Genomic DNA, 11,080 nt, shown 5'->3' with positions numbered 1-11,080 from the left:
ATTTCATGTCAGGCAAATGAAAGTTTATCACCTAGCGCTGCTCTGAAATTTCCTTAAATATATTTTTCCTACTTTTTCTATATTACCGGGGTGGAGATAAATGACTTTGCCACAAATTAGGGGAAACCTGTATACAGGAAGGCAAAATAAATGGACTGTGCTTTCATGGGAGCGGTAATCAAGCCTGTGCATGATGCTGCAGCTCTGTTTCCATAACACAGATCACAGAACACATGCATTATTACAAGATTCTGGAGAAAAGGTGAAAATAAATGTAGACATTAAGGTCCTCTCCCCGAGCATGAAGCGTCCAGTCTATTCCAGTTTGCTCACTCGTCCTCGTCCTCCTCTTCCTCACCATCAGACAGAGAGGCACAGGGGCGGATCTGGCGGTATCTGTCCAACCACTTCTCCACCATCTGGGTGACCAGGGGGTGGTTGCGGCGACGGGAGCTCTTCTGCATGGCCACCAACACGCCTCCTTCAGTCACGCAGCAGTCCAGCCACTCCCTCAGCAGCTTCTCCTGCTGCTCCTCGTTTCCATTCTGAGGAGCAGACAAACGTTTTTACCTTTACTGCTGCAAACATTTGCCTTAGTTTGTGTGAGAAAAACCAACAGGTTTGTCATTTATCTTAAGGCCGTGCTACCTGAGGGGTAGACTGTGAAAGCTGGTCTGAAACGACCGTAAACCCCCCCTCACACATGTACGACAGATGGTGAGTGTGGATGGGGTGAACACAGCACAGTATTCCTGACTGGAGCAGTTAGTGGATGCAAAAGCTCCCATTAACTCCTGGGCATGCTCTCCGCTCACACATGTGCATCACTGATTTATTTTAGGAGCCAGCAGGAGCAAGTCCAGGTTTAGAACATGTGTTTGCATCACCAGCTCCTCTGAGTAAAGTCCTGGCAAAGCCTCTGTTACAGTGGTTACAGTGCAGGAGAGATTATAAACCGAGATTTAGCGCAGCGTCCACGTGCACCTTCAGCTAAATGGATTTAATCAACGCTTCCTCCGAATACTACCTCTTGTGCAGACAGGAAGTGCACGTGCAGCAGCTTCCTCTCACTATCCACGAGTGGCAAGAAAGTGACGTTGACATCGTCGTCGGTGTTCAAATTGGCGCCGGCACCCCGGTTGTCATAGCCGTCGTTCTCCATGGCCACCAGGGCGGAGAAGTGGCCCCGCGTGTAGCCCAGGGCGATGGGGCTCTTCCAGCAGAAGCTCTGCTCCCACAACAGAGGCAGGTACACACCTACAGCACAGACAGATCAGCCCCATCAATAGTGTCGCCATGGAAGCTAAATTATTAGGCAGTAAAGTCTGTCAAACAGAATGGATTGGGAGGGGGGGGGCTTTATAAAGCTTTATAAAGCCCCCGCGAGAACTCCTGCGGCCTCACCTTGAAAGCGAGTGTACCCTAACGTTTCCCCACGGAAACTTTTGTAGTATTTCACTCCGTAGACGATGATGGGCCTGCGAAGAATGTGTGCGAGGACAAAAATGTGGGTCTGCTCCAGGCTGGCCCCGGGCTGAGGGGAGAGAGAGAGAGAGAAAAGACAAAATGTCACACAAGAAAGCAGCTACTTGCGTGTGTCCCCACCCCCCACAGTCGTGCACTGAATATTAGCAGGACTAAATATAGCAGTAGGGGCCCCGGCTGCCAAGAGCTGTGATCACATTACAAAACACAGCATCCTGCAGCCGGTCAGCCTGCAGCTCTGGCGGCACCAGCCTGCCGCCCTCCGTCTCTTCATCCCTCCATCTTCATCTCAGGATGCTAAAACATTACATTCTTTTGGGCGGGGGGCTCAGAGTCATTTAAATAAATGTATATATGAGATCTGTTGGATTTAATCCGTCCGCCACTGAAAGACAAGGTTACCGCCGAGTCACTTTTGGCTCGCTCGCCCCTGCTGCCAGTGGCGTGGCTCCCAGAGCCAAATGTCTGTAATCCCAAGGTCACATGTGGGGAAGGAGCGCCACTTCAGCAGGCGGCCGAGCCAAACAGATGAGCGAGCATCTCGGGCTGATCTGCATTTATTACTCACGTCCTCGCTCTCTCCCCCCTACAGACATAATCCACCTTAGACAGAGCCTCTTATCATATTCTGCCCCCTGCTCAGTCCAATCCACATCACCACGGAGGCAATAGGACTTTTTAGGTTGGTTTTTTTTATTTATTTAAATATAAATCAAAATTATGTGCTGGCCTAAAAATCCAAAACATGTCAGGGGTTAATGCCTTCACCGAGCTGGGCTCCGACTAGAGCAGGGGTCACCAACACAGTGCCCGGGGGCACCAAGTCGCCCGCAATGACCACATGAGTCGCCCGCAACCTGTTCTAAAAATAGCAAAACTCGCAAGTGAGGTGCGTCTAAGAACATTTTTTCTACCGCTATTTTTTTTTTTTTTTAAATCACACCTGCATTTACATATATTTTAAAATGACAATGCTTAAAATAAATAAAAATATAAATAAAGTGAAGGTGACCTCTGACCCAGTTCAAAGGTCAGTATTGTGCGCATGAAAGAACCTTTGCGCTTGTGGAGAATAAACTACCAGTGAAGATGGTGAGTGGGGGCAATTTTCTACCCCAAACATGGCAGAACGAAGACAGTAAATTTATCATTTTCAAAGTGAATGGGAGGAAGAGTCATTTTTTACTACTGTGAAAGGAGGGTGTGTGTGTTGCAGTTGTGGGGCGACTGATGACGGCGAAGCAGCACAATGTGGAGCGACGCTTCACTACGCCTCATGAAAGCTACAATGCTAATGCTAATGCTAACTACCCACACTCTACAGTCAGAAGGCCCAGGAGCTAAAAAGTGTGTTTATAAAATGGAACAGATTTTGAGCAGAATTGCAGTAAATTTGTTCAGTTAAGATTTATTCAATATGACAGTTAATTTTTTTAAATGTTGCATAACTTTTTAAAACATGGTTCAACATAGTTTATGAATTGTTAAAATGGTTTAGTTTCTTATGGTTGAGAGGGTCTGGTGAAAACTCCACATTTTCTTTCTGATCAAATGTAGAAGTGATCATCTGAATTGCTGAGATTAATAATAATAAAGTGTTGAATATTGATCTTTTCTGTTACCCACTCTAAGTTATTGATACACGCACACACAGTTTGTTATTTATTTTGTGTCAAGCTGTAGCCCTTCACACGACTCTGCACCCATGACGTAGCTCTTGGTTTCAAAAAGGTTGGTGACCCCTGGACTAGAGTCTAGGACACTACAGATAACATTTATTTGAGCTCCTTCATTTGTGAAAGAATGCAGTCACACACTCTTTCAGCCTGACTGTAATCAAGTTGTCCCTGAGTCAAAAAGGCTAAACGGGTAAAACAGCAACACAACAAATGGTGATCTGTGTGATGTGCTGATAGGAGAGATGCTTGTTTAGGGGTTAATAAAGGACCAGAAGCAGGAAGCAAGTCAACCTAAAAACGTTGTCATTACCTGGCTGGCCAGAGACAGAATGAAGGCCCAGTCCTCCTGCCACTGCTCTTCCCTCAGGGAGAAATGTAAGCCAAAACTCTGCGAGTACCACGACTCCCACTCCTTCCAGCGAGTGTAAAACCTAGAAGGAAGAGACATTTGCGTTTTTATATCCGACACTTGCCAAGATCAAACATCCGTTATTTGGGAATGTGAGGGAATCATGTAAATATCCTGAGGAAACGCTTCAACAGAGCCTCCCATTTAAATGATGGAAGCGGCTGAGCGGCCAAAAGGGCAAACATGGGAAACCATTACACAGCTATTCAGGGCGTGCACGACAACATGGCCATAACTCCCAACTTTGAAGTATAAAGTCACTGCGATTTTTATATATGAGCTGACTCAGTCGCCTAAATTATGCGTCATTATAAAGCGTCGTTTTTAGAACCACAGAGGGAGTTGCACGGACGAACTTCACGAACGGTGCCAGTTAGTGCTGATTTAGACGGATCTGTAGGACTGAAGAGAGCATAGAGGCTCACCAATGGGAGCAATCGTGCAGGCTGTCATGGAGGGTCTTGCGAAGAACCGAGTCCTTATCGTAGATTCCCCAGGTAGCCTGTAAAACGGAGTCCAGCAGACAGTCTCCAGCCGTGCGATTCCACAGCGCATACAGTCGGCTGTCGAGGCGCGTTCCCAGCTCCAGAGACCAGTTGATGACCGGAGACTCTTCTTCCAGCTCTACGTACGGAGGGAAGTGTTTAATGAGTGCGGCCGCGAGGGCGTCGTTAAGAACACAGGTTCTCCTCAATGTCTGGGCTCGTCGTCTGCTTGTATTATGGAAAAATGCCAGATTGAAACGTTGACACAAAAGTACTTTACCCAATGAGCGTTCGATCATTTCCCAAATTGAGAGAAACTCGAGCGCCACAGATGCGCTCTTGCGTTGCAATTCTGTAATTGCTGCAGCAAATCTTCACAGAGAAACTGTAAATTGGATAACTGGCTTTCCCCCCCCCCCCCAGTGCACTTGCAATTTCGTAAAATACACTTCCAGCGCTTGTTGAGACACGCCGTCTGGAAGATGAGCTGGGGCGCTTCTCCCCAGTAAGCTAATTTCTGGCTGCTTAAACAGGCTCCTGATATAATCAGCAGCACAATACGTAAATACGCTGGTAGATTTAAGGGCATTCAGACAGACTAGGCAGTCAGGGAGGATGTGCGGGAGGGGAAGCAGTTAGCCTATTCCACCTAATTAGAGAGTGAGTAGAGAAGATGAAGAAGCTGGCTAGAGATCACAGGAGCAGATGTTGGTTCCGGGGCCCAACTGGGAGGCAGCGGATGAATCATATGTAACCATGGAGTGTTGACACGTGTGTTTCAACCTGTATCGTTTTAAAAGGAAAAGGGATGTACCTTTTTGCACATCTCGATCCAAAACCTCATCAAAAAGCTTCTCCTGGACGGCAGGTGGCAGGTCCTCGATGTCTGAAAAGTCACATGGGTGGGATTATATAGGTGCAAGCTTATTAAAACCTAATTGTTCACGGTACTGAGGGCAGCAGAGTCCCAGCAATAACGACAAACAGCGGAGACGTTCTCTGCCATTCCATTCACTGGCTGGCATTTTGTCACTGGCACGCTGCACAACACAAGCTCTGTACAGCATGTTGTCTTTCTGTATGTATTGAACCGTGTGCACACGGAGCCAGAACACTGGTGGCTATTCTCCGGCTCAATAGTGAATGGCACGGGCATTGTCGAAAAGAGAGACAGAGTCAAAAGAGAGCGATGCCCTGCAGCTGGCTCTGGGCCGGATTGGGTCCACAAAGAAATACTTGGCATATCATTCAAGTATAGCAGTGAAGCCTGCATAATCTTTGATCCGGCAGCACTGAATCAGAGTACATCTGGTTACTCCAAAAAGCAAAGTGTGTCACTTCAGCAAACACGCCACAGGGATGGGACGCTGAGCGGCAGGTACGTTGAGCAATGCTGCGCGGCAAGAGCGTCATTCCGTCTGTTCTCTGCTAGGATTGGATGCATCCACAGACGAGCTGTCAGGAGCCTTTGTAGCCTAGATCGAACCTCCGTCTAACGGCAGAAACAAACACATTGATCGTCCCCTTAAATCGATGACAGAGGACGTTCGATAGAGCAGACGGCCACGTATGGACCCACAATGACCGCTGTCGTACACACGCCACAGTGGTCGTAAGGAACAGCTACTCTCAAAGTTCTTCTAAGCTTGGCAGCAGTCTGTGACTACCCACACAGGCTCAGCTTCCTGCAGCTGTAGCGTCCACGCCTGAAATCACCGCTCCACTTCGCCTTTACACAACAATGGATGCGGCGATGTTTTGCAAAACCCTCCACCCTGGAGTCCGTTTTCGTATCTTTCGTATTTTGTTGTAAACGCACGGCCCAAACGGAACATTTCTTCTCTATACAGGTGGAAGAACCAGCTGAAATGCTCAATACTGTGACAGCCTTGAATGTTACGTAAAAAATGTCTCCCTAAAGAGTGAAATACAAAGTTTTACTTAAGAAATGTGAAGCACCTGCAGGTAGTGTGAACGTGACCAAGTCACTAAGAAAGTAACAAGCAAAGTCTCCTTTGCGTTGATGCAAGGAGGCCGCGATCTCCCTGCGGATCTGCTCAGTCAGCTCAGGACACACCATGGAGGGGATGCACTTTGCTGCCTGCTGGCTCACCTATAAGTCAGAGACAACTGTTAAGTCAGTGGAAAATGCAACAAATGTCAGTGTCCCTAGATAATTGTGTTGGATGCTGACAGGTTGTGTAGATAATCCCCAGATGCATCCATCAAAACTGTCCTATATACCAAGGACACCCCATGCTGTCTATTTGAGACCATCACACATGTATGTGGATAGTACCAAGCAAAAATTACACATGTTGCATGCATTTATTTAGCAAAGATCAAATTCTGATATGGACAACGGAGGCGGGTCGCAGCTCTGTGCACGTCCACAACAGCTCTGAGGCATCGTGCCCATTAAGACTCAATGCCAGGACTGCAGTCAGGCTAATCCTTTAGCAAATCCTCAAAGTGCACTCCTGCTGTAATTATAGGCACATCTGCTACACATATCTGCGACTATGGTGCAGAGAAATTACAGGCCGACATCATTGACCAGCAGAAAATGACAATATTCCTTCCTTTTTGTCTCGTCCCATTCGTGCGAAATCGAGTCCCATTTTATTGTTAGGTTTCGTATATTTCATTTAAAGGAGAACACAGGTGTTCTTTCCTTTTTACGAGTGGATATTTAAATACAAACGTGCATCAGTGCTCATTTGGAACGCTGCGTTTCATTCCATCTGCTTGACTCCTGGTGCTGTACCTCTGTGAGCAGGATCGCTAGCATGTCCTGCCTCTGGAAGCGGATGGACAAATGCACCAGGGTGTAGCCTGCATCGAACGCAGAGGAGCGGTTAAGAAGTTGCACCTCGTCGGCAGTGAGCTGCCGGGCGATGTCCCCTCCCGAGGACTTGTAGGCTTCTACTGCCGCCAGGTCCCCTTCTACCACGCCTGCAGCCCACAGAGGAAGAGGAAGAGTAGGAAGGAAGGTCAGAAAAAGATTAGAAACAAAGGTGAGACTAAAAATGTCCCTCTGAGTACATTTGCTTAACAATTCATTTGCATGAGAAAATAAATCAATCATCAAAGATTGGACAAGACAATTGTCCTTGTATGTAATAACAGCAACATGTAGCAGCCACGCTGAATGAGAAAAATACAGACAAACTCTTCAGACTACGCAAACACAAGCTGCTCCCGGTCTGTTACCGATTAATATTTAAATCTGGATTCATTTCCATAACAAATTCAAGGACTGAACACACAGAGCTCAGAGTGAGAAGCTCTCGATACCAAATCCACAATTCTAGATGTAGTACTGGCTAAACCCGTATGAGAACAGTAATCAAACCGACCGGTTATGACATGAGCAAAGAGGAGAGTAGATTATCAGCAAGAATTAGCTGGGTCAAACAGCGTTTCCCGTCCTCTCTGCATCATCCATGAGGGAAATGAGCTGCAGCGTCTGGAAGGAGCAGCAGCTCACCGGCTGGTTTTAATAGGCTACCAAATGTGAGGGTGTTCTTTCAAGGGCAGCTACCTTAAAGGAACCTGCCCTGGAACACACCAACCTCATGTGACACATTCTGAATTTAGACCTATTAACAGAATGATTTAGGCTACAATCTGGTGACAGGTTATAATCACAACAGGCGTTACATCTGTTTTACATTGGTAAAGAATAACTAGTTCAACTGGACATCAACTAAACACAGTCGTCTCAAAACAAGGTCTTGTGTCATATATTGAGTCTGTCCATAGGCCATGAATGACCTCTTTAGCGACCCCCCCCCCCCCAGTGTTTTCATAGTTATGGTTAGTTGGTTGGTTATTTTTTCCAAACTTCCTAATAGAATTCCATGAAATCTTAATTCCATGAATTGAAAGCCTGGAATTGAGTCAAACTGCCACTCAGAACCATTAAAAATGTAATTTAAAGCAGAAAAACTAATAGAAAACAGAAAAGGTCAGAGGTGGAAATCTGTTCCCTTAAATATTTTAGGAAGCAAAATGAATGATATCCTAAAAATCCAAATGCTTGTTCAAAAAAGCCCTAACAAATAAACTTGTACTTTAGAAGTAAACTGTTTAGACAGTAAAAATCCTCTGCACAACAATTATTCTGGTTAAATAAACAGCACTATTACACAAACAGTGTCTGCTTCCTTTTAAAGGAACGCAGGATTTTGCCAAAAATGCAGAACACTGAGAAAACATCAGAGCAGAGATGTGAGATCTAAGGAAGTGCTCAGCTGGTCCATAACGTACAGTCAGAACCAGCAACTTCCTCCATTGGAACGCCGCAAAGAGGCCGTTAATGTGAGTAACATAAATAAAGTCAGCTGACCGTATGAATAAAAAGACATAAAAATAGCCAAGAGGTGTCCTGAAAAGGCTGATGTGTGTAAAAAAACCAAAACGATTCCACATTTACACAAGCGTTGTGTTTCCTATTGCGCAACAACCATGCAAACGGCAGATGACAACCAGAGCCAAAGTCAGGAGGACACTGATCATGTGCTGCCTTCGTGCCCCCCCCACCCCCTCCCCTCTTGTCGGGCTGTCAAAGCTATTTTGGCCTCCCTGAGGCCTGGGGTCAGTACATAAGCACCACTGTTTACTGGTCTGTTGACTGGCAGCCAGGAGGATCTCTGGTCTGTGGGATCTGCTCACACTGCTTTGCCCAGACGGCCCATTCATCTGCCGGCTGGGGAGCACTCACACCCTCTCAGTTCCTCAAAGGCACCCTCAGTGAACAGCAAGGGCAGCCCGGCATTGAGCAATAAGCTGGATCGTATATCCTGCTCGCCATTTAAGTGCATTATGTCCTCATTCAGAGTAACTTATGCTTTGTTGATGATCATCTTACCTCAGCGGATATCGTCCACCTTAAAAGCCAATCTGGAGAACTTCAAACCTTTGTCAAAGCTCACTATTTGCACAGTTCCTGCTATGCTGCAAAAGTACCAACAAAGATTCTTAAGAAAATACCAAGTTAGTGGATCATAGTCCACTTTTTTATCTCTACTGAGCATGAAACCAAAAAATTTCACTTCCCTGTGTTGTCCTTTGTGGAGAACACTTCCACAGAAGGAAGCAAAGAGCCGTTTTTACATGGATATATTGTTATTTCTAAATTTCTTTACGGACAAACTGATGATTGAATTAATCCAGGGCTAGAAGCGATGTCGTAACATGCACAAACTCACCGGCACACGCGTTAAGGAAGAGCCAGTCTGTTTTTTTCATACGGTTTCTAATCTGTTTTAACTTCTTGAAGTCCACCTCTTGGTCCTCATTGCTGCTCATGGCTCCAGCGGCAAGCTCTATCCTCTGGAAGTCCATTTTCACGCTGTCTTCTCTTGTGAGTGTTGGAGGGGACCTTCTTGTTTGGCCCTGGCCTCCACTGCAGATTCCCCTCCATCTAGCCCGGTCCTGCTCGTTGATGATGGTCGTAGGTTCACAGAACTCAGCCTGCTCTGTGGTTTCCAGGTTGTTGGGCTTTGGATGGTCACACACCACACATTTTGAAATGCTGGGCCAGTTCTGGTAAGTGCAAGCTGTACATGTCCAGTGCGGTTGATGGGTGTTGAGTCTGTTTCTGTCATTATACTCCTCACAGGTATCGATAGGCGAGTGAAGAGTTGAACGGCAGCCTGCATTGGAGCAGGAGGTCTGTGGAGACTCGGTGGGGCTGGTGGTCCTTGGGCGCTGACACAGGCATTGTGTACAGCGGATGGCCCGGGGCCAGTTAAGGTAGGTGCATATCTGACAGGACCACTTATTAGCAATTTCAACCATATTGGTGGACCTGACTCGTGGTCTCGCACTGGAGTCGGGGCAGATGAGGAGACTACTGCCACTCTCGGTTCTGGGAGAGCCCCACTCCAAACTAGGGTCCAGATCAGAGCTGAGCTTGTAAGGTTCCTCCGTGATGATGGGTCCTCTTGATCTCTGTGCTCGGCACATGGTGCACTTGATAGCAGACGGCCAGTTTTCATAGGTGCAGTAGTCACAGACCCACTTGATCCTCTGTTCCGTCATGCTGGATCACTATAAACAGTCTAGCAGTGAAGGAGAGGGAAAAAAAAGTAATTGTTAGAGGCGAACAAAACACATATGCTTCATTTAGTGTCGCACTTTGGATAGTGGAACCGGTGTTAAGTATAGATAAATGTGGTGTCAGGGTATAAAATAGCTGGCTGTCAACAAGCCAGAATAATTGAGTGACACCGGCAACCTGAGATTTATAAACTATGCATCACAAGTGTATGCAAAGTCGTCAGTGGCCTGGTTTTTAATCACATGTTGAACGTTTATCGCGATAATACGAGATGTTTAGCTTTTGCTTGTTAGCTGTTAAGCTAACTACCCAGCATTCAATGGGCGTCAATCTTAGCTGCGACCTTAAATCCAGTTTGTCGCGAGACGTAAAGTACGAGGCAGTAAAATACGTTTTATGCGACACATAGTGGGAAATGTGTCACCGTTTCTTACCGTTTAACGGCTGCGCTTGTTCGACAATGTTGCTCAGCAGAACCACAACAAACCCTGTCTCGCAGTCACCCCTCCTGCTGCTCTGGCAAACCGTTCCCGACGCCAGTAATTTCTAATTCTTTGCCCTATCACATGTTTACCTACGGACACATTGACCTCTCGCAGAATAAACCGCACCTTTCCGAAACCTCTGTAATTTTCGAGTCATGGTCTACCCCCAGGGACGGTCCGTGACTTGCATTACTCCCGTGTTGTTTAATGGCGGCGACGGGGAGACAAACGAGTGGCAAAGCCAAAATAAACGCTCAGTTGCTTCGTCACCAATCATTCAGCTAAACGCTCCTCGCGATTGGATAAACGGAAGTTCCTGCGGGTGCGTTCAAGACCATCGGAAAAATAACAACTCTTCCGAGGCAAAGTTTATGAGACGTTTAAATGATTTCGAAAATTGTCCCTTTTACTGATGAGCGTCAAGTGAATTATATTTTGACTATAATTCGAAAAGCGCCATTAGTTATGTA

General features: G+C 46.5%; 1 protein-coding gene across 3 annotated transcripts; it reads right to left on the bottom strand.

Annotated features, from left to right (window-relative positions):
* Nucleotides 1–217: 217 nt before the first annotated feature.
* zranb1a (zinc finger, RAN-binding domain containing 1a) lies at nucleotides 218–10,898 on the bottom strand. Of its 3 annotated transcripts, none has more exons than XM_057037063.1 (10): nucleotides 10,737–10,898; nucleotides 9,272–10,126; nucleotides 6,826–7,013; nucleotides 6,018–6,171; nucleotides 4,873–4,944; nucleotides 3,999–4,197; nucleotides 3,475–3,595; nucleotides 1,405–1,534; nucleotides 1,028–1,257; nucleotides 218–545 (listed from the first exon to the last, which is right to left on the bottom strand). In XM_057037063.1, exons 2-10 carry the CDS (start codon nucleotides 10,104–10,106, stop codon nucleotides 330–332), a joined length of 2,145 nt encoding a protein of 714 aa, XP_056893043.1. In that variant the 5' UTR covers nucleotides 10,107–10,126; nucleotides 10,737–10,898; the 3' UTR covers nucleotides 218–329. The 3 variants fall into 3 exon arrangements, with proteins under 3 accessions (XP_056893043.1, XP_056893033.1, XP_056893051.1); XM_057037053.1 differs by having other exon boundaries at nucleotides 10,560–10,871; XM_057037071.1 differs by lacking the exons at nucleotides 6,018–6,171; nucleotides 6,826–7,013 and having other exon boundaries at nucleotides 10,560–10,874.
* Between the last annotated feature and the right edge of the window lie 182 nt (nucleotides 10,899–11,080).

This window comes from Takifugu flavidus, chromosome 1 (assembly GCF_003711565.1).
Source record: "Takifugu flavidus isolate HTHZ2018 chromosome 1, ASM371156v2, whole genome shotgun sequence".
NCBI lineage: Eukaryota > Metazoa > Chordata > Actinopteri > Tetraodontiformes > Tetraodontidae > Takifugu > Takifugu flavidus.
Note: the sequence above shows the minus strand (reverse complement) of the source record. Positions and strands in the feature narration are given on the sequence as shown.

Coding starts and splice junctions, on each gene's coding strand:
- zranb1a (XM_057037063.1), bottom strand. CDS start 10,106: ATGACGGAACAGAGGATCAAGTGGGTCTGTGACTACTGCACCTATGAA. Junction 1,535..3,474: donor TTCTGTCTCTGGCCAGCCAG/GTAATGACAACG, acceptor CTCTCCCCTCAG/CCCGGGGCCAGCCTGGAGCA. Junction 1,258..1,404: donor AGGGTACACTCGCTTTCAAG/GTGAGGCCGCAG, acceptor TCTGTGCTGTAG/GTGTGTACCTGCCTCTGTTG.